Source organism: Hibiscus syriacus, unplaced genomic scaffold (genome assembly GCF_006381635.1).
Source record: "Hibiscus syriacus cultivar Baekdansim isolate YM2019G1 unplaced genomic scaffold, ASM638163v2 tig00109908_pilon, whole genome shotgun sequence".
Taxonomy (NCBI): domain Eukaryota; kingdom Viridiplantae; phylum Streptophyta; class Magnoliopsida; order Malvales; family Malvaceae; genus Hibiscus; species Hibiscus syriacus.
Genome location: NW_024062525.1, coordinates 4,604 through 27,995, shown reverse-complemented (window position 1 = coordinate 27,995; position 23,392 = coordinate 4,604). Strand labels below are relative to the sequence as shown.

General features: G+C 35.4%; 1 protein-coding gene and 1 pseudogene across 1 annotated transcript; one reads left to right on the top strand and one right to left on the bottom strand.

Annotated features, from left to right (window-relative positions):
* Nucleotides 1-329: 329 nt before the first annotated feature.
* Nucleotides 330-18,700, bottom strand: LOC120210077 (annotated as a pseudogene).
* Nucleotides 18,701-20,342: 1,642 nt separating this feature from the next.
* LOC120210091 (pentatricopeptide repeat-containing protein At5g50990-like) lies at nucleotides 20,343-22,542 on the top strand. The gene is made up of 2 exons (XM_039208899.1): nucleotides 20,343-20,492; nucleotides 20,766-22,542. The coding sequence occupies exons 1-2, from the start codon at nucleotides 20,378-20,380 to the stop codon at nucleotides 22,280-22,282; spliced, it is 1,632 nt and encodes a 543-aa protein (XP_039064830.1). The 5' UTR covers nucleotides 20,343-20,377; the 3' UTR covers nucleotides 22,283-22,542.
* The last annotated feature ends 850 nt before the right edge of the window (nucleotides 22,543-23,392 follow it).

Genomic DNA, 23,392 nt, shown 5'->3' with positions numbered 1-23,392 from the left:
TTATTTTAAAACTTCAATAGAAAAAAACGAAAACTTACTCTACCATCTACAACTTCAGCAGATGTATATGAATGAATCCAAAATTCATTTTAAAACGCAAACATGTTGCGAAGCTTCAAGAAAAAACAATAAAGTCGAATCAAACACGAACCTGACAAAGTTTAATGGCTCATGCCATTGGAATTGTTTAAAACTGAAAATTTAACAGTCACAGATCCAATCTGTGAAAAGTTGTTCTCCAACTGGGATTATTAGCTGATGGCAGTTTTAACTGGGAAATATATGAAGATTTATTATATTGTATTGTATGATGATCTTGAAGAACTTGTTTAACCCTCGTTGTCGCCATCGACTTTCCTTTGCTTTGAAGGCCTTTCGGCTTCGAGTTCCATTTCCGCATCATCCGAATCTTCACCATCAACACCCGGTTCTTCATAATCATTGTTCGTCCTTGATAAATCTTCTTTCTCACTGTAAGGATGCACATAAGATTTTATGTTAAAAGAATAAATTTTAAAATTTTAAAGTATGAAAACATATTATAAATATAAAATATTGAGGAAATATCTTAAAATATATATACAAATAATTTAAAATTTTAAAGAAAATGATTGTCTCAACCACTCCCTCCTTCCATTCCTACTCACCTAGTTCCTCTGCATTAGAATCCTCATACTCTCTCATCTGCTTCGCAATCAGGTTCTTCAGCTCCATGTTTACCTGCTTTTCATGATTGATTTACATTAGAATGAACATATAATATCTTAAATTATTTTAAAAAATCATAGATTATGCTTATTTCGAATATATACCTGTAAGTTGTTCAAATGGTCGGATAAATCAAAAGTGCAATCAAGAGCAGGGCATGTCATGACATTCTTTTTATAGCGGAGGGTCCGACCACCTGCATTTCTCTCCCTCATAAATGATATTCCGGAAAATGCAGCTTCTAAGCATGACTTGCAGAAATTATGACCACATGGGGTTGTTAATGGCATATCCAGCACTTGATCACAGATCCCACAACCAAAATCTACAACAACAAAAAGGTTTATTTGCCATTCAAAGCTTGAACTTTTGAGATATATAATTCTGCTTAATTTTCCAGAAGGAATTAAAAGTTTAACCTTTTTGAAGCCTCTTTCTACCGGCTACATTCAGTGCTTGCTTAACTACAGTGCTGCTCCTTGGCATCTTCCGGGATTCAGAACCGCCGGTATTTTCTTTTTTCTTGCTCATTGGTGGTGGTTTCATCCACTTCCAGCAGCCATTAACATCCTGAAAAACAACAATGATAGCCCAAGATGACAAAGAAAACCATGCATGTGAATTGTACACACACACAAACACATATATATGTATGTTTATACTGACATCAAAGTCCCACGCCGGGCTTTCTTTTCTCTCGGTTATATCGGATGCCTTTTCAAGCTCTTTAATAAACGGCAAAGGTCTAGGGAGATCGCCATGCATGTCACTACAGTGGAGGTAAGGCAAATATTAAGAATTCATAAACGGAAAAATAATCAAAACTATATCAACGTATAATAAGACAAGTTCAATATAGTTCAACATTGACTACTTCACATACGAGAAAAACAATAATAATTCACTATAAACATAAAGATCATGAAAGATACAAATACACAATATCTCATGTATCTTAAAATAAACTTAATTACTAAATCATCTCTATCTACTAAAATTACAATAAATCCAATTTAATTATTAATTAAAATTTGAGTCAATATGTAGCCGTAAATTAAACGAAAAGAAATGCATATAATCAAACAGTTAATCGGCAAATACAGTAGAAGCAAGGCGAGAACCTGGTCCATGGAGCAGGATCATTGTCACACCTAACGATTAAATATCGGCAGACCTTGAAGCCCTGCAGAGAGAAGTGTTCATCGCTGAAATCAAGATATGTGTATTTTATAGAAGAGAAAATATAAGAATGTTGGATTTTGCAAATACTTGAACTCCAACAGTTCTCCAGCATTTTTCAACTCTGTAAATGCCGTCATAACGTAACCCTTTTTCAGGAGCATATGAAGAATGTTTGTCCTTGTAAGACCTGTTCATCACCACAAGATTATATCAACGGATTGAAACAGCCTAAATTTTCAGACACCTGAACATTTCTATGGATTAATGACCAAATACAAATTTTGTAATATTAATAAAAAAAACAAGTTTTCATATTGAATTGAACCCATTAAATGATATCAATGGTTAAATGTAATGTTATTTTCCCTAAAGGTCTCGAATTCGAATAATTATATCTGTAGAGTCTGTGCATTCCCAATGACTAAGAAAAATAATTAACAAATATTATCTTATAATTATTTTAGACTCAAGAAGTCACTGGGTTCAAAAGAGGTTATCTCCTTGTAAAGTATCTTGGGGTACCTTTGGTGACAAGGAAGCTTAATGAAAAGGATTGTTTGCCATTGTTGGAGAAGATTAGGGGGAAGCTTGATAAGTGGTCTCATAGGAAGCATAACTATGGTGATCGGTTGCAATTAATCAAAGCTGTGTTGTTTAGTGTTTTTTATTATTGGAGCAGGCAACTCATCTTGCCTAAGTCAATGATTTTACAGATTGAGCAGATTTGTATGAGGTTTTTCTGGAAGGGTCATGATGCTTCTGCTAGAGGAGTTCGGGTGAATTGGACTTAGATATGTTCTTTGAAATCTAAGAGGGATCTAGGTTTAAAAAGCTTGCTCTGCTGGAGTAAGGTGTGTCACTTGTTGTTGGTAAGGAATATCCTTGTTGATGAGAGATCCCTCTTGGTGGCTTGGATCAAGGAGTATGTGTTGAAGGATGTTAGTTGCTAGCAGGTGGAGTGCAAGCCTCACTTTAGTTGGATTCTCAAAAAGTTGCTGAAGTTGAGGGGTGAAGCGAGGACTTTGTTTGACTCTAGTCTGAATTGGGCTCTAGTTAACTACAAGCGGATTTGGGAGAACACTAGAGTTGCAAGGGATAAGGTGAAGTGGTATAGATTAATTTGGTTTCCTTCTCATATCCGTAAGCATTCCATTATTGCTTGGATGACCATTTGGATAGGATGCCAACTAAGGATAGATTAGCTCGGTTTGGGACTGTCACTGACGGTTTGTGTATTCTGTATGGTGTTGATATGGAGTCAAGAAGTCATTTGTTCTTTGATTGTTCCTTCACCAGGAGAGTTTGGGAGAGAATCTTGAGTGTTTGCAGATTGCATTACAGGGGTTTGTGTCGGGATGATCATTTCCTGTGGGCAGTGGATATATAATTTGAAGGGTGGTTCCCTTTTTGTTCGTTTTCTTAAGCTGGCTTGGACAAGATTCTTATATTGTATATAGGAAGAGCATAGTCATCGCTTGTTTTGAGTTTCTAGTCGTTCGATAGATTCAATTATTGATTGTGTAGTGATTGGGGGATTTTGTAAGGGTTAACTGTGTAGGCTTGACTGTGGTGTTTTGAGGTTTTTTGTTTGGTTAGCCTGTGATGGTGTTGAATCTGTTTTTTTTTTTTGGTGTGGTTGGTCAGATGTAGCAGTTAGGCTGCTTTCTCTTGGATAATATATGCACAAACTACTTATCCAAAAATAAATTATTTTATACTATTTAAAAATAATTTTTTTATATTGAATCTCATAGGATAATCCAAAGAGGGTAACTAATCTTTTCAACTTAGACTAAGGGAACTATGATATTGTACTTGTACAATACTATGAATGATGCACGTTTAAAATTAGTCATTTTGGATAAGAAAATAAAGTTGATTTTTGAGATTTAAACATCAATTGACTTGCGATGGATTTTCAGATGAAATTCAAACATTTCTAAGTTAAGATATTTTCTTAAAAAATAAAAAGTTATCGGTTACCTTTCTAATGTAACTTGAAACGTCTCAATCGGACGTCAGAAACTTAAGATATGTTTGTTTTAGCAAAGATATTGTAGTCCCAATACTAGCTTTTTTAATAATTAAGAATTTTTAATATTTATATTAATTATTTGTAATTAAATTCATATTATAACTTTTTATTTTGTTTTCGATAAATTATGATCAGATTTAATATTTGTTTTATTAAATTATTTTTTTGAATAGCTTGAGTTGATTATAAGGTAGTATCTGATCATAATATTTCTTAATTATTGACATCGCATACACTCTGCAGGCATAACTGTTCGAACTCATTATCTCATACAACACAATTCATAAATAAATCTATATTTTCCTCCTAAGTTCTTTGTGAGAGTTCTTTTATTTGTTTAAGATTCTTATTTTTTTTTTGGTTTAGGAGTGTAAGGACCTAATTGTATTGCGGTAAATTAAGATATTCTTCTCCATCGTGTGCTAGGGTGAAATAGCCTTAGTTGGTTGCGCGTCTATCTTTTATGGTTCAAGGTCTTCTCTAGTTTGTTAAGTCGAAATATCTTTATAGGACAGACATTTCATTTATCTAGACGTAAGTTCTTAATGAGATATAAGGTTAGAGTTTGACTCGAATTCGAAATGACATAAATTAATTAATATATAAATATTAGGAAATTAGGAAACCCAATTTGGTTAAAAGTAGACAACTTTATTAAATTATTTTCTACTTTATTTAGTTTTCTTTTGTAATCAAGTATCTATACCTATAAATAGATATTAAGGGTCAGAGTTAGAAATCAAGTTTTCTTTCACCAAAATCCTCTTGTATTTTCTTCCTTCATATTAGTAAAATTCTTATCATCTGCTCGTGGTTTTTCTCTTTGGGTTTTCCACGTAAATTTTGGTGTTCTTTATTTTTCTTTTTCGATCGTATTTATTCGTTTACCGATAATCATTTTTCTAATATTATAACAAATTGGTTTCAGAGCTTCGAGTTTAAGATTATGACAACAATGAAGTATGATATTCTGCTGTTGAATCAAAACATCAGGTTCTCGCTATGGCAGGTGAAAATTCGAGATGTTCTTGCACAATTAGATCTTGACGATGCAATAGAAGTATTTGATGAGAAGCCGGAAACACAATGGACGAATGAGGAAAAACGTAAAGATCGTAAAGTTATTTCTCAGATTCGTTTACACTTTTCAAATCAAATTTTGTAGGATGTGTTGAAAGAAAAAACAATTGCATCTTTATGAGTGAAATTAGTGCAACTTTGCATGCAAAAATCATTGACCAGTAAGTTGCACCTAAAGCAACGTCTTTATTCGCTCAAGTTGGCGGAATGTTCGTCTCTTGAAGAGCACATGACCACATTCAAGGAAATCATTTCTGATCTAGAGACTTTAGAAGTGAAGTATGATCAAGAAGACTTAGGACTGATCCTCCTATGTTCGCTGTCTCCTTCCTACTCGTCTTTCAGAGATACAATCTTGTACATTCACGAAACACTAACTCTTGAAGAAATTTACAATGACTTGCACTCGTTTGACAAGATGAAACATTTTGTATCTGGTTCTGAGCCCCAGGCAGATTGTCTTGTGATGCATGAATCGACTAGCTTAGACAGTGGGAGAAAATGCAAACATTCTTCTAATAATTTTGGAAGGGGTAGATCAAAATCTTCCAATCAATGTAAAACTTTTTACTATTGTAAAAAGAAAGGTCATGTTAAATCGGAGTGTTACAAGTTGCAAAATAAAATCAAAAGAGAACCTGAAGAGCAAAAATCTAGAAAATTTAGTGAGGTCGGTATAGTAGAGAAGTAGGATGACGGAGAACTCTTAGTTGCGGTTGACGAAAATTTATACCAGGTGATGAGTGGATGCTTGACTCTGGTAGTAGTTTTCATATGAGTCCTAATCATGACTGGTTTACGACGTATGAAGTTGTTTCTATAGGTGATGTATTTTTGGGAAATAATATCCCTTGTAAAGTCGCAGGTATTGGCACAATAGAGATTAAGATGCTCGATGGGATTGTTCAAACACTTGGTAATGTGAGACATGTTCCAGATTTGAGTAGAAATCTAATTTTGTTAGGTACTCTTGATTCAAAAGGGTACAAGTCCTCCAGTGACGGTGGAGCTAAAAAAATTTGCAAGGACTCTCTTGTTGTTTGAAAGGGCGGAGAAAAACTATTAAGTTTTATGTTCTATAGGGTTTAACAGTTTTAGACAATGCAGTTGGTGTTTCATTCATCGTGTCAAATAACGTTGTTGAACAAAATAACCGTGGGCAGAATAGTTATGTGAAGAAGAAAAGAGTTCAATTTCGTGAACATAATGAATTTGAAGATATAATTATCATTGATGATCAGGATTGCGATGCACGTGATATTGCTCTTGGTTAAACATTTGTGAGCAAAGTTGACACTTATGATAACCATGTCGATGTGAAGACTAAATCCAACCCTAGAAAAAGCTTGGATTCGGTTGGTGTCCATTACTGAAGATTACCCCTTTGAGGGGTGTTGTGGAAGAGGTAGAGAACTTGTTCGTTGAAGTGAAGAATTGTTTTTGTTGAGTTTGAGTGTCACATCGAATTTGAGTGTTTTGTCTCGTTATATGAAGCAGAAAAGAGTTCAATTTCATGAACATAATGAATTTGAAGATATAACTATCATTGATGATCGAGATTGTGATATGCATGATATTGCTCGTGGTGAAACATTTGTAAGCAAAGTTGACACTTATGATAACCATGTCGATGTGAAGACTAAATCTAAGCCTAGAAAAAGCTTGGATTCGGTCGATGTCCATTACTGAAGATTAACCCTTTGAGGGGTGTTGTGGAAGAGGTGGAAAACTTGTTCGTTGAAGTGAAGAATTATTTTTTGTTGAGTTTGAGTGTTACATCGAATTTGAGTGTTTTGTCTCGAAACCTTTGCACTTTCAGAATTCGTGTCAAGCTGGAGATTTGTTAGAGTTTGACTCGAATTCAAAGTGACACAAATTAATAAATAAATATTGGGAAAGTAGGAAACCCATTTTGATAAAAGTAGAAAATTTTATTAAATTAGAATTTTACTTTATTTAGTTTTACTTTGTAATCAAGTATCTATCCCTATAAATATATACTAAGGGTCAGGGTTAGAAATCAAAATTTTCTTTCATCAAAATCCTCTTGTATTTTTTCCTTCATATTAGTGAAATTCTTCTCCTCTGCCTGTGATTTTTCCCTTCTGAGTTTTCCACCTAAATCCTTGTATTCTTTGTTTTTCTTTTTCGACCGTGTTTATTTGTTTGTCGATAATCATCGTTCCGATATTATAACATCTAATTATTTATTTTAATTTCCTTTTTAAGTTGTTTTTTATTGTTTATTTATTTGTGTTCCTTTTAATTCCTGGCTTTTTTTATTTTGATGAATTGTTTGAGAAATTTTGAGTATTTTAACTATTATTCTTATTTCATATCTTTATTCATATGTAAGCTTCCACGTTTATTCATCACGTGGTATCAATTTTCAAGCATTCACTGTTTATGATAATGTTCTCTTCAATTTTTTTTTTGTATATTAGTTTTAAACACTTTACATTGAGAACAAATACACTTTCTCAAATAAGATAGGGTCTAATTTGAGAAGTTAGGAAAAAATGCCGCTATATATTATGATAATAAACGTCGTTTGTTTTCAAAACGCAGTATATAACTCGATATTTTGCAGCATTTTATGTTTAGAAATACCGCTAACTATTGTGATTTTTGATTCAGCGGTACTTCTTGCGGTGCTCTTACGAACGTCGGAGAATTTTTAACGGCGTTTAGAAATGTGATATAGGACTAAAAGCTGTCCTTATTAGTAAACATGTTATTAGGATCTGTTGTGAGCTTTGTATTCTCTTGTTGTATATACTCTTTTCTCTCGTTTAAGATTACGAAGGATTTTAGTGAGATATACAGTCTAGATAATTTAATTATAATAAAATTCTCTTGTTGAGAAAAAAATTGACTATCAAGTACTGTCAATTCAAATATTATACACTCACACGTGATAGAAAGACAGTCAATGAATCCAACGAGCAAGATCAAATGATTTCTTATCAATCGGTTCGCTTATTTCTTAAACAAGACATTTTTATTCGAGTTGAATGTTTAAAGAAGGAACATTCATCCACTGCAAAAATAGTGTTTGAAGCTCTGTTGAACCAGCTCCTAAAGCCAGGGAGCTGTTGGCTAACATCATCCACTACCATTGGTGGTTCCCTAGTGACAATAAAATGTCAAAAATGGAAACACGAAAAATAACTAAAAGCAGGGATTTAAGTAGCGGTCCGCTATTTGAATAGCTTCTGTTGTATAGAATTAAGGGTGTCGTCTAAAATCATTATTGTACAACAACGGTACCTGCAATCACAATAAATTTGTTCTGATGGAGCTTTGAGAAAAAGGAATGGCTGAAATGGGGAAGAAAAAAATCATTTCTTGAAGTGGGGTGAAAGCTACAGTGAACTCCGGAAGACGGCCAGAGCACATGACGTTTTTAGTAAGACGGCCAGAGTACATGGCGTCTTTAGATTCTTCACCTCCGCCGTTGCTTTAAACTTGAAATGTGCAGCAGAGAGGGAGGCAGAGAGGGGCTGCAGCAGTGAAGGAGAAAAGAGGGAGAGAGGGAGGCTAGCCGTGGCGGTTTGGCCGGAGCTTGAAGACGTCGTGTGCTCTGGCCGTTTTCCCAAAGACGCCGGCTATTGTTGACGTCTTTTAGCGACATTGTTCAAAACGTCCTACTTGGGAAAATATTTTTCTCCTCCCTTATATAATCCATTATTTTTTTTCTCAAAGTCCCATAGGAGTATTTTTGTTCACAATCACCGCAATAGTACCATTATGCCCGCAATCACGATAAATGCAACACAACCGAAAATACGACTGTAATCGTGATTTAAATCCCTAAAAGAGAATTTTGAAAGATTTCAACGGCGTCCCATTTTGGTATAGCAGAAGGGCGGTTTCATGGAATCATCGGTGATGTATGTCTTTCCATTTATGGGGGGAAAATAATATGATTCATGCTACAAAGGACTAAAACAATCAAAATTGAAGATGAAAGAAAAGGGTAGTATTTTTGGTATGGATGGAAATAAAAGTTTTTTAATAGCATCCGAAGTAAATGATTGATCATTAAATCTTTTTCATTTTTACAAGGCATTATATAAGATTAACTGGTAGAAGGCAATGAATATTTCATATTCATTGAAGTTCCTAAAATATCTGAGGCTAAGCAAGGGTGTTAGAGGCATATTAAACACAGTTGTCATGGTCTAGAGATATTTCATTTTTTTTTCTTTATCAATGACTTCATGTTATTTGTGAAGGCTACAATAGCACAAATGCATATAGGTTGCGTTTGGTTCACGGAATGTAAGATTACTAGTGGGAATAAAAGATTACCAGGAAATAAGATTACTGAGAATGTTGTATTTTGTGTTTGGTTGGTTTAGCATAAATGTAAGATTATCGTGTTTGGTTAAAGGAATAAAAGATTATTGGAATGTATATTTTACCAAATTATCCTTATTATATATTTGTTTTTTTAACAAGTTGGAAAATATTTATATATTTTCTTTAAAAAAATTAAATTTTATATAATTTTTTTACAAAATTGAAAATATAAAAAGGTTTAATGAAAGAGTAAAATTTTATTTTAACCCCTGAACTTCATATAAAATATTAATTATAGACTTTTTTCTTTGTAAATCTAAAATAGTTTAAGGATAAATTTGTAATTTAACATTCGTAGAATTTTTATTATTCAATGACAGAAGGAGTATATTTTTGAAAAAAATTTAAGGGCATTTTAGTCTAAAACACCGGTAATCCAATAATACCTAAAGGAAGAGGTAATGACATTCCCGATAATATACCAAAAAAATACACTATTGGTAATAAAATATTACCGGGAATGAGATTCTCAGGCAATCAAACGGGGGAATGTGGATTCCATTCCCATGCGAATCCCACATTCTCCGAACCAAACAACCCCTAACGGTGTGGACTAATTTCCATATTTACTTGGGTCATCAAATCAGCAATGTCAAGATTCAAATCTATTTATTAAAAAAATTGTATGTCTTATAGCATAATCGAGATTGCGACTACGTTTGGGTTTGGGTCATGTGTCTATCCCTAAAGAGGAAAAACTGTGAATTCAGATCATAAAAGCTAAATACAAACGGGAAGAAAACTTACCAATTATATTGAGAATTAGTAATTGTTCCGATTGGCGATTATGGAAGGGTATTAGCCCATATTTGAATGAGAGTGCATGGGGAATTGTTTGGAACATTTGTGGTGGCTTGTTTACTAACTTTTGGCATGACACATCGCTGGATAATGAAGGCCCTCTAGTAGACATAATATTAACAACTATAACACCTCAAGAAATACTGGTGGCCGTCACGGTGACAGATTTATTTTAATGGAACATTTTACTTTTGATTGGTATATGTTTTTTTCTCAATAATTTGCTGGAAGTTATGGTATAAGAGGAATAAAAGGATTTTTGATGAAAATCTCATGGAGAACGAGGGCGTTGTTGAGAGCAATTTTTGGTTATTGGAGGATAACTTGAGAAGGGGTTGATTGATGTCTAGTTTGCCTCAAAAGTAGTCGTAGTGATAATATGTCTATATGGGACAGACCTCCACTAGGGTCGAATGACGCTAGTTACGAGAAGGCTCACGGAGAAAGATTGTGCTCCGTTATTGGAGAGGGTTGCTGCTCAGGTGGGTAGCTAGTCTTTTAGATTCCTTTCATACGCTGGCAGGTTGCAGCTAGTTCAAAGTGTACTTTACAATATCCAGACTTATTGGCGCAGACACTTTGTGCTTCCAAAGGCTGTAATTAAGAGAATGACTCAATTGTGTTCTCGCTTTTTCTGGAAGGGAAGCGATCAGTAGGCTCGGGTCAGCTGGGAATGATTTATAAGCCGAAGAATGAGGGTGGCTTGGGGCTTCGAGAGTTGGATACGTGGAATAAAGCCTGCTTCATTCAGCACATATGGGCTTTAGTGGTCAAGACTGATTCTCTTTGGGTGCTTTTGTCTAATGCATATGTCTTGAAGGGAAGGCCGTTCATGGAAATGTTTGTTCCGAGAACCTATAGCTGGTTTTAGAGGAAATTGTTGAAGCTCCGAGGCTTGGCTGCTCCTTTTGTGTATGGAACTATGGGCTGTTGGGCGTTGCAGGGGAGGTATTGTTGAAATGTCAAAGTTTGAAAAATTGGTTCAAATTAGGCACCTAATATTACAATGTCAAAATTAGGTGCAACAATGTCAAAATTAGGTGCAATAATGTTTGAAAATTAAATGGGTAAATTATAAACTTTAGTCACTAAACTTTAGGATATTTATAAGATTAGTCCTTAAGTTTCAACTATAAATACCCTAGCTCATTTAGCTTCAAAACCATCACAAAGCATTCTAGCTTTCTTCCAATACTAGAGAGAATTTAGAGAGTTTCTTGAGAGTTGTTTTCTCCTTTTTATTGAGAGAGAATTATCATTGTTTTCTCTTTGGTAGATCGAGAGAGGTTGTAATTCCTATTTTCTCATAGTGAAATTCTTCTACCGTTGCCCGTGGTTTTTACCCTATTTTATTTAAGGGTTTTATACGTAAATTTTGTGTCTCTTTTTATCTTCATTTTTATTTTTCAAATTATCAGTTGCGATTTTGCTCTATCCGATAGCGTCTTCCGCAACAATTGGTATCAGAGCCAGATTTGAGTGTGTAATATATGCTTATTGTCTTTGTGGTTGCCACCAAAAGGTGGATCCTCCAACATAAGAAAATAAGAAGGTATTACCCATTCTTTGAGGTTCTAGAGAACTATTCATGATAGTGAAATAGTGGGAGCTATCAATAATAGAAGCTATGGCAACGAAATTTGATATTGAAAAATTCAATGGGAGAAATTTCTCATTGTGGAAATTGAAGATGAAGGTCATCCTGAGGAAAGACGGTTGTCTAGCAACTATCAGTGAAAGGCAGTGGATTTCACAGATGACAACAAATGGATCGAAATGGACGGAAATGCTATGACAAACTTTCATCTAGCATTAGCAGATGAAGTATTGTCAAGTATCGAGGAGAAGAAGACATCTAAGGAGATATGGGATCATCTCACCAAACTGTACGAGGCCACATCGTTGCACAATAAAATTTTCCTTAAGAGAAAATTGTACACTCTCCGTATGCCAGAATCTACTTCAGTGACGGAGTACTTAAATACACTGAATACTTTATTTTCTCAGCTTACATCCTTAAGCTGTAAAATAGGAGAACAAGAACGTGCTGAACTTCTACTTCAAAGTATATCGGATTCGTATGATCAACTCATCATCAACTTGACAAGCAGTAATGTCACTAGTCTAGTCTTTGATGATGTTGCAGCTGCTGTTCTACAAGAAGAAAATCGGCGCAAGAACAAGGAAGACAGATAAGTAAATCTGCAACAAGCAGAAGCGTTGACAACGATGAGAGGGAGATCAACAGAACGTGGCCAAAGCAGCAGTCACAAACATGGTAGATCGAAGTCGAGGAGCAAGAAGAATTTAAAGTGTTACAACTGTGGAAAGAAGGGTCATTTGAAGAAGGATTGTTGGAGTCTAAATAAAAACTTCAATCCACAAGGCAATACCGTAAACACTTCAGATGATGGAGATGCTCTACGCTGTGAAGCGTCAACCACCGTGGAATGAAGAAAACGATTTGCAGATATATGGCTCATTGATTCGGGAGCAACATATCACATGACCTCAAGAAGAGAATGGTTTCATCATTATAAACCTATCTCAGGAGGATCTGTTTTTAGTTGCAATGATCATGCCTTAGAGATCGTTGGCGTGGGAACCATCAAATTGAAGATGTATGACGGAACAATTAAAGTTGTTCGAGATGTGCGGCACGTGAAAGGCCTGAAGAAAATTTTATTATCCTACGGATTGTTGGATAATAATGCAAGCAAGATTGAAACACGGAAATGAATCATGAAGGTGTTCCGTGGAGCGCTTGTGGTGCTGAAAGGCGAAAAAAATAGCTGCAAACTTGTACATGCTGAAGGGAGAGACTTTGGTAGAAGCAGAAGCCTCTGTTGCCTCATGTAGTTCAGATTCGGCAATGCTATGGCATCAAAAACTTGGACACATGTCAGAATAAGGAATGAAAGTCCTTGTGGAGCAAAAGCTACTTCCAGGCTTAACAAATGTATCACTTCCTTTGTGTGAGCATTGCATAACAAGTAAGCAGCACCGGTTGAAATTCAACACATCAAATTCTAGAGGCAAAAGTGTTCTAGAATTGGTTCACTCTGACGTATGGCAAGCACCAGTAACGTCCCTAGGTGGAGCAAAATACTTTGTCTCATTTATTGATGACTACTTCAGGAGATGTTGGGTGCACTCTATTAAGAAGAAGTCAGACGTGTTTTTAACTTTCAAAAACTTCAAAGCGCGGGTAGAACTTGATTATGGAAATAAGATCAAGTGTTTCAGAACAGATAATGAAGGAGAATACACAAGCGAAGAATTTGATGACTTTTGCAGGAAATAAGGCATAAAAAGACAGTTCACAGTGGCGAACACTCCTCAACAAAATGGAGTGGCAGAGCGGATGAACAGAACCTTGTTAGAAAGAACAAGAGCAATGTTGAGGGATGCAGGCCTAGAAAAATCATTCTGGGCAGAAGCAGCAATACCGCCTGTTATTTGGTGAATCGAGCTCCATCAACTGCAATAGAGCTGAAGACACCAATGGAGATGTGGACTGGTAAACCAGTTGATTATTCAAACCTCCATGTATTTGGAAGTATTGTGTACGTGATGTACAACGCCCAAGAAATTTCAAAGCTGGATCCAAAATCCAGGAAATGCAAATTCTTGGGGTATGCTGATGGAGTAAAGGGGTATCGCTTGTAGGATCCCACTGCCCGCAAAGTGATCATTAGCAGGGATGTTATCTTTGTAGAAGATAAGCTACAAAGAAAAGAAGACGATGATAACGCTGAAAAGTCAGAGACTACTCAGATACATGTGGAAAAAGAGTTTAAAGAAGGAGATTCTTCTGAAGCAGAACCAGCACATGATGAACAAGAACCAGAGAGTTCTGAAGCTCCAACAACTCGTCAATCAGATCGTGTGAGAAGACGTCCCAATTGGCACTCAGATTATATTATAGAAGGTAATATTGCATACTGCCTTTTAACAGAGGACGGTGAGCCATCAACATACCAGGAGGCAATAAACAGCTCAGATGCTTCACTGTGGATGATGGCGATGCAAGAAGAAATCGAAGCCCTTCATAAAAATAATACATGAGACCTTGTGTCACTACCACAAGGAAGGAAGCCAATTGGTAACAAATGGGTCTTCAAAACCAAGCGAAATGGAGACGATCAAGTTGAGAGGTATCGTGCAAGACTGGTGGTCAAAGGATATACTCAAAAAGAATGTATTGATTTCAATGAAATATTTTCTCCTGTGGTTCGACTAACAACAGTTCGAGTAGTTTTGGCAATGTGTGCTACATTGAACTTACATATAGAGCAGCTAGATGTTAAAACAGCTTTTCTTCATGGAAATCTTGAAGAAGAGATTTATATGCTCCAACCTGAAGGTTTTGAAGAAGACGAAAAAAAGAACTTGGTTTGCAGGTTGAACAAATCTCTGTACGGTCTAAAGCAGGCGCCGAGGTGTTGGTATAAGAGATTTGATTCCTTCATTATGTGCCTTGGATACAACAAACTTAATGCAGACCCTTGTGCTTATTTCAAGAGGTCTGGTGATAACGATTTTGTTATATTGCTGTTGTATGTGGATGACATGTTGGTTGCAGGACCCAACAAAGATCATATTGAAGAATTAAGGCACAACTGGCTCGGGAATTTGAAATGAAGGACTTGGGATCAGCAAACAAGATTATAGGGATGCAAATTCACCGAGACAGAAGTAATAGGAAGATTTGGCTTTCACAAAAGAATTACTTGAAGAAAATCTTGTCACGATTTAGTATGCAAGATTGTAAGCCAATTTCTACCCCTATTCCTATTAACTTCAAATTATCCTCCAGTATGAGTCCTAGCAGTGAAGAAGAGAGGATGGAGATGTCTCGAGTATCGTATGCATCAGCAGTGGGAAGTTTAATGTTCGCTATGATATGCACAAGACCAGACATTGTACAAGCAGTGGGAGTGGTTAGTCGGTACATGGCGAATCCAGGCAAAGAGCATTGGAATACAGTAAAGAGGATCCTAAGATACATCAAAGGGACCTCAAATGTTGCATTATGTTACGGAGGATCAAACTTACTAATTAATGGGTATGTAGATTCTGACTATGCAGGGGATTTGGATAAAAGCAAATCTACTACAGGATATGTGTTCAAAGTTGCTGGTGGAGCTGTAAGCTGGGTTTCAAAATTGCAGTCAGTTGTGGCTACGTCCACAACAGAGGCAGAATATGTAGCAGCTACACAAGCCAGTAAATAAGCAATTTGGTTGAAGATGCTATTGGAGGAGCTTGGGCACAATCAAGAGTATGTCTCTCTGTTTTGTGACAGTCAAAGCGCCTTGCATCTAGCAAGGAATCCAGCATTTCATTCAAGGACTAAGCACATACGAGTTCAGTACAATTTCATTCGTGAAAAGGTGGAAGAAGGAACGGTAGATATACAGAAGATTCATACCAAAGATAACATAGCAGATTTCATGACGAAGGCGATCAACGCTGATAAATTTACCTGGTGTCGATCCTCTTGTGGCCTGTCAGAGACGTAAGCAACATGATGGTACAAGGTAAAAAAAATGGTGTGAAGATATGATTGTTCTAATCAAATCTTCAAGTGGGAGATTGTTGAAATGTCAAAGCTTGGAAAATTGGTTCAAGTTAGGCACCTAATATTGCAATGTCAAAATTAGGTGCAACAATGTCAAAATTAGGTGCAATAATGTTTGAAAATTAAATGGGTAAATTATAAACTTTAGTCACTAAACTTTAGGGTATTTATAAGATTAGTCCTTAAGTTTCAACTATAAATACCCTAGCTCATTTAGTTTCAAAACCATCCCAAAGCATTCTAGCTTTCTTCCAATACTAGAGAGAATTTAGAGAGTTTCTTGAGAGTTGTTTTCTCCTTTTTATCGAGAGAGAATTATCATTGTTTTCTCCTTGGTAGATCGAGAGAGGTTGTAATTCCTATTTTCTCATAGTGAAATTCTTCTACCGTTGCCCGTGGTTTTTACCCTATTTTATTTAGGGGTTTTCCACGTAAATTTTGTGTCTCTTTTTATCTTCATTTTTATTTTCTCAAATTATCAGTTGTAATTTTTCTCTATCCGATAGCCGTCTTCCGCAACAGGTATAAGGTTAATGAGGCCTGGCAGGTGCTCGGGAGGAATCAGGCTGGGGTGAATTAGGCGAAACTTATTTGGTTTCCGCTTTATATTCCTAAGAATGTTGTCATCGTTTGGTTTTCTCTGTTGAATAGATTGCCCACGAAGGATAGGCTGTTAAGGTGGGGCATTGTAGTTCGTGGAGATTGTTGTATTTTCCCTGATGGTATGAAATCTAGAGATCACATGTTCTCTGGATGCGAGTACTCGAGGGAAGTGTGGAGGAGCATTTTAGAGCTATGCCAGCTATGACGGACAATTGGAACCTAGGAGCAGGAGGTCTCTTGGGCATAGGAGAAACTAAAGGGTAAGGCTTTTCTATTCACCCTGTTGAAGGTTGCATGGAACGCATATTTGGTCATATTTGGAAGGAGCGAAATAGAAGGGTCTTTGGCGGGGCTAAAATGAATGTGGACAAGATCATTAGAAATATAAAAGCAGAAGTTCGGTTGAGGTTCATGGGGATACCTATTCAGCAAGGAATGGTCAATGATAGGTAGCGCAAAGATTAGAGGATCGATTATTTTGATTGAGATTTGTATAGGGTAATATACTGTTGTTGAGAGCTGGAAGCATGCTTTTGTTTGGTTTCAGCTTGAGGTTATAGTTGGTTCTTGTGAAGCAGATTCTGCTTTCTTTGGGTAATAACATAAGCAAATTATAAATATATATATATAAAAATGATAGTTTTTACTGTATTTTTCGAAAATCTGATTTGAATTTTTTGATATATGATATTTTAAATTTAATGAACAGACAATATGAGAAAAACACGAGTTTTTTCAAGTTTTCTATCTCATAATTACCTCTTTTGCCTAAAACTAATTTAAACTTATATTTTATGCCTTGTATGGTGTCCAATTTAAAAATTAAATAGATTCCTGAAAAGGATTTTTTTTTCTCTTAAGTTTTAGAGAAGCAGCTAAATTGCTATTTAAGTTGAATAAAAAATCAAATATACTGGAGTGAAAAGCTATAAAGATAAAGTTTAAACAATGAAATTTACCTTATGGCTCGAAGAGGATAGCCATTTTTGCAACTGAGACGAAGCGACTCGTTCCCACTCTTGAACTCTTGATCAAAAGATTGATCCTTGTTAGTCCTTTTGTTTCCGCTTAGGTCTCTCCCACCACTACATTTTCAATGCATGAATAGAGCGGTAGTAAAAATGAGTTTTTTTTCTAAAGAATTCTGGATCGAAACAATTGCTTCTTATGTGTGCGTATTGTTAATAGATTAAGGAAATTATGAATACAAAATTACCTTCCGGTGTAAAGGAACCATTCTCCATGATCCTCATCATCTTTGTAACCTCCGGAGAGCACGACGGATTGTGCACCATGATCTTTCTGGCCTGCAATGCCTTTAATAGGAGGAAAATGAGCACCCCATTGCCGGCATTCCAACCTATCCTCCCAAGTGTCCCCACCAGCACTCCTCGATTCCTCGTCGGATCGTTTTCAGACAATATTGGACCAAAATGATCGGTCGGCACCGTCACAAAGATTCGACCGCTCGCAGCATTGGCCTTCCCACTCCTCTTAGCCCGCTCGGTTGCATAAGCCTTGTCTGGTCTATCTTGGTTGTGAACATGTTCGTAAATCTTTGAAGAGCCAGCGTCCGAACCAGTAGATTTGGACAACTTTGCCATTCGGATGGCAGACACCAGCGTCAGGTTGATACGAGGTTGGTTCACCATTGTCGTTGGTATCTGTGTACGACACAAGGCGCAGTTTCGGTTCCCTTGTCGAATCGACAGGTTGAAACATTTCAGACAAAAATTGTGTCCGCATGGCGTCTTGAAAGAAAAAAAAATCACCAGAAACATTAAAACTTCGATCTTTGCTCAAAAATAATGAAAGATCAAAGGTAAAAAAAAACTCACCGTAACAGGTTTGTCAGGCATGTGTAAACAAATAGAACAGTTTAAGCTCTCATCAGAAACGTTCGACGGCTCGTTGTCGGACTCCAGTATAGTCTTGTCTTTGGCTTCTAGTTCCGTCGGTTCAACAAGGGGTATCCGGCTAACCAACTCCTGTCTCTTCCTCGCCTTTTCCTCCTCCGTCAGCGACGTATCGGCCTGGATCTCCAGAATCTTAGAGATCATGCTATTCTCAGCGGGAGCGAAAGAAGAAGTGGCGGGGTCGTTATCAAGGTCGAAGGTGAATAGATTTAGATCGTCTTGCAGAATACGATTTTCACACTCAGGGCAACCCCAGAAATCATCATCGATGGGACGGGATACACGACTGGAAAGTAGGCAAGGTTGGTGCCAAGGTGCATTACAGAAAAGGCAAAGGATTATCCCCTCACCTGGCTTTGAACCGACTTTGCACAACATGCAAAGATTATCGTCACCTGGCTGCTGGTCAACATCAGATGCTGCCATTACTGGTTCAGTTCTAACAAAAAACACAAGAAATGAAAAGGACTGAGTGAAAACTGAAAAGTGAGGGTTGAGGGATTTTGAAGGTGATGGATGGGGCCACAATTGGCAATTAAAACCAGATTTTGACAACGAAGTTTTCTTTGTAACTCCTACAGCCAAGTTTGTTTTTTCACATATATTAAGGGTGATGGGGCCACAGTTGATTATTAAAACCAGATTCTCACAACTATATAATGGCTCTTTTTTTTAACTTACCTACCATATTTTACATATACTATTTAATATTTAATATTATATTAATTGTTTTACAACAAATATTTTTTAATACATAATAAAAGATAAATATAATAATATATTTTTTATATAAATTCTAAATCTGATCATAATCCTAGAAATGAAGAGAAAAAAGTACTTTAGGAAGGAAAGAAAGGAGAATATTCTTGATGAGTCCATAATCCATATCTAAGGGAATACGAGGGAACAAAAATGAGCAACTTGGACAATCGATAAAATATATTTGCTCTATAATTATATAAATTTTATTTATATTTAAATTAAATTATTTGTATGAACCAAGTGACTTTAGTGATTAAAAATATTGTTGTTATCCCTTAGGGTGAGTTTGGTTCGGGGTATGTGGGATTATCGAGAGAATGAAATTCTCATTCTCCCGTTTGGTTGGCCAACATTCCCAGCTCCCGGTAATCTTTTATTACCAACAGTGGTATTTTGGGGGTATATTACCGGGAATGTGATTACCTCCCTTCCCTTAGATATTGTTGGATTACCAACATTTTGGACTAAAATGCCCTTGAATTTTTTTTCTTTTAAAAAAATATCATTCTTATTTCGTTGAATAATAAAAATTCTACGAAGATTAAATTACAAATTTATCCTTAAATTATTTTAGATTTACAAAAAAAATCCATAATTAAAATTTTATATGAAGTTCAGGGATTAAAATAAAATTTTACTCTTTCATTAAACCTATTTATCTTTTCAATTTTGTAAAAAAAAATTATATAAATTTTATGAATTTAAATTTTTAAATAAAATATATAAATTAATTATAGTAATATTATAGTTGAATTCAACTTGTTAAAAAATAAATATATAATAAGGACAATTTGGTAAAATATACATTCCAATAATCTTTTATTCCTTTAACCAAACACTGTAATCTTACCTTCCTGCTAAACCAACCAAACACAAAATACAACATTCTCAGTAATCTTATTCTCTGGTAATCTTTTATTCCCACTGGTAATCTTTTATTCCCACTGATAATCTTACATTCTGTGACCCAAACGTACCCTTAAGGTTATGGGTTCAAACATGATGTTTGTAGGAGTGTATTGATGTTTATTATCAAATAATTAAGTCTTTTAAATATATAATACCTTATATATATTATAAGATAATAAAAAACTCATTTAATATTATTTAACATACATTTCATTGATTAATAAAAGATAATATATTATTTCATATATATATTTCGGATAAATTAATTAATAATAGATTGGATCTTAAATTTGTATTTATGGGCTTGAACAATGAAAGCCAGGCTTTAAAAATCCTAAGTACTGGGCTCAACATTTCCAAAATAATCCATCCGATTTCATTATTTTCTAGCAAAGCTCAGTCCAAACGAAAGGGGGAAAAGAAGAACGAAATATGCAGCGAAATGGAGTGAAGAAGCTGACTCAACAAACCACATCCGCTGTAATCAGATCGACCCATTCTCACACTCCATCTTCATCAGCTTATGATTTCCTCCATGATTCTAGAGGTACCCATTAGATTTTCTTTCTACTTATTTCTTTCAATTGATATCTTTTTTATATATATCTTTCATTCTCGTTTTCGCTCTTTTGCTGTCTATTGATTTGAATGTTAAAGCAGTTTGAAGAACCCCCAGCATGTTATAAAACACTTGAATTATGAATTTGAATTACTAAAAGTTGAATTCGGTTTTATAATTCAAGGTAAAAGTTACCATTTTTGTGATTTGTATCTGAAGCCCCATTGGTATGTTTTAATGTTGCAAAATACCATTTTCCAGATCATCGTACAGTGTGTAATGTTCTTGAAGCCTGCAAGGTCTCCTCAGATTATAAGACTGCAAGTGCAATCCACACAAGAATCTTTAAACTAGGGTATGGGACTTATCCATCTCTTGTAGCTACTTTGATGAGTACTTATTTGCAATGTGATTGCCTTGTTTTAGCTCGGAAACTTCTCGATCAAGTTTTTCGATCCGATTTTAATGTGGTCGTTGCAAACTTAGTAATTGAACATCTAATGAGACTTGGGGAACATGGTTTCGCTAAGAAGTTCTTCCTAAAAATGCCTGTTCGGGATTTGATGACTTGGAACTTAATGATCGGAGGATATGTTAAAAATGCACGCTTCGAAGAGGCTTTAAGCTTATTTTGTGAGATGCTTGGCTCAAATCTGGAACCGGATAAGTTTACTTTTGCTTCGGTTATGACGGTGTGTGCACGACTTGGAGCTGTTAATCATGCTCTGTGGGTGCATCGTCTGATGACCAAGAAAGAAATTGAACTGAATGCCATACTGAGTTCGGCATTAATAGACATGTACTCGAAGTGTGGTAGAATTCAAACTGCAAAGGAAGTTTTTAATAGTGCAGATCGAAGTGATGTGTCTGTTTGGAATGCAATGATTAATGGGCTTGCAACTCATGGCCTTCCTTTCGATGCAATTGCGGTGTTCTCAAAGATGGAGGATGAAAATATTTTACCTGATTCGATTACTTTTATCGGAATCTTAACTGCATGCAGTCACTCTGGTTTAGTTGAAGAGGGTCAGACATATTTTAATTTGATGAGTAGTCACTATTCGGTTCAGCCACAAATTGAGCATTACGGGGCGATGGTTGACCTCTTCGGTCGAGCTGGCCAGCTAGAAGAGGCTTATGCCATTATTGAAGCAATGCCTATGGAGCCAGATGTTGTTATTTGGAGGTTACTTTTAAGTGCTTGCAGAACTTATCGAAAACCAGAGCTTGGTGAAGTTGCCATTGCGAATATATCACGTCTTAAGAGTGGTGATTGTGTCTTGCTGTCAAATATGTACTGCTCGATGAAGAGATGGGAAAGCGCCGAAGGAGTCAGAGATATGATGAAGAAAAAGGGGATTCGGAAAAGTAGAGGTAAGAGTTGGATCGAGTTGGGAGGAGTCATTCACCGGTTCAAGGCCGGTGATAGATCTCACCCTGAAACGGAGGGACTATACAAAGTTTTAGAGGGGCTGATACGACGGACAAAGTCGAAAGGGTTTCTTCCTGAAACGGAGTTGGTTTTAATGGATATCTCTGAAGAGGAAAAAGAAGGAAATTTGAATCACCATAGTGAGAGGTTGGCACTGGCCTACGGAATCCTAAAAACAAGTCCTGGAACAGAAATTATGATATCGAAAAACCTCCGAGTTTGCCATGATTGCCACAGTTGGATAAAAATGGTTTCCAAATTGTTGATCAGGGTGGTTATTGTTAGAGATCGAATTCGTTTTCATCGGTTTGAAGGTGGTTTATGTTCATGCCAAGACTATTGGTAGCTAATTCGATCCTTGTGCCTATAGATACTGCGGAGCAGGTTGGCCAGGACTGAGGATTCTGCTGTAAAGTAACGGTGAAACGGTAATGAGTGGAAATTGCAACCATCTTTGGTAAATTTGATCCAAATCCAAACCCTGGTTTTTATCCTTGACATTTCAATGGTCAGACGAAGATCACAACAATGGGAAAACGGGAACGACAGAGAAAACAATATTTCTTTGTTTGGCGATGGTCTAACGGTGCCAAACGTAGCTTTAAGGTTGAAATGTCTTTTTGGAAAATATGTCAATAAATAGAATAAAAAGTGATTTTGAAGATAAATATTGATTGAATTATAAAGAAATCAATGAATTGATGAGAAGAAAGATTTGTAAAAGTTACAGTTAAATAATCAAATTGAATAAATATAAAGTCGATGGATTAAATTGCACATAAAAGAAAATTACTTTTAGAAGTAAGAAAGATTTCAATTTTTTTGTGTATATTTGAGTTTAATATTTTTATTTTTTATGAATTTTTGGGTGACTATTGCGCCACTTTTCTTTTTATGTTTAAGTGTGTTATAATTCTGATTCATTTCATTAATTTTATTAATGAAATTCAATTGTTATTATTAAAAAAATAAAAATTTCTAGATAATGAATATTCCATTTCTAAAAACAAAATAATACTTAAATATACAATTGTGTTATACATTTGTTACCATATATTCTAAATTAGCTACCTTATTGTGAAAATCCAATATGGTTTATTATTGGGATGTACAATTTGCATAGTTGGACTCATGAATTACTAATTATTACATATATTTATCATTTTAGATATTTTATGTCACTATTTTATTTTACGAATAACATTAACTTTACTGCCAATGGTCTCTGCCTTGCCCTTCAACTACTTTTCCAGGTTAATAATAATAAACAACAAAGTTCTAATGAATGGTTAAGTTTATTACTATTTTAAAGCCTTGGTTGAATTTATTATAATTATTAAAAATATTTTTAACTAAAAAAATTCAAAAAAAATTATTAATGTTATCCTTTTATTGATATTAGTATATTATGATCGATATATATTTTATGAGTCGATTATAATAAATTATTTTTGAT

Excerpts from the sequence above, each read along its gene's own strand:
- LOC120210091 (XM_039208899.1), top strand. The coding sequence starts at position 20,378 with ATGCAGCGAAATGGAGTGAAGAAGCTGACTCAACAAACCACATCCGCT. Across the intron at positions 20,493-20,765 it reads TTTCCTCCATGATTCTAGAG|ATCATCGTACAGTGTGTAAT; the intron begins GTACCCATTAGA and ends ACCATTTTCCAG.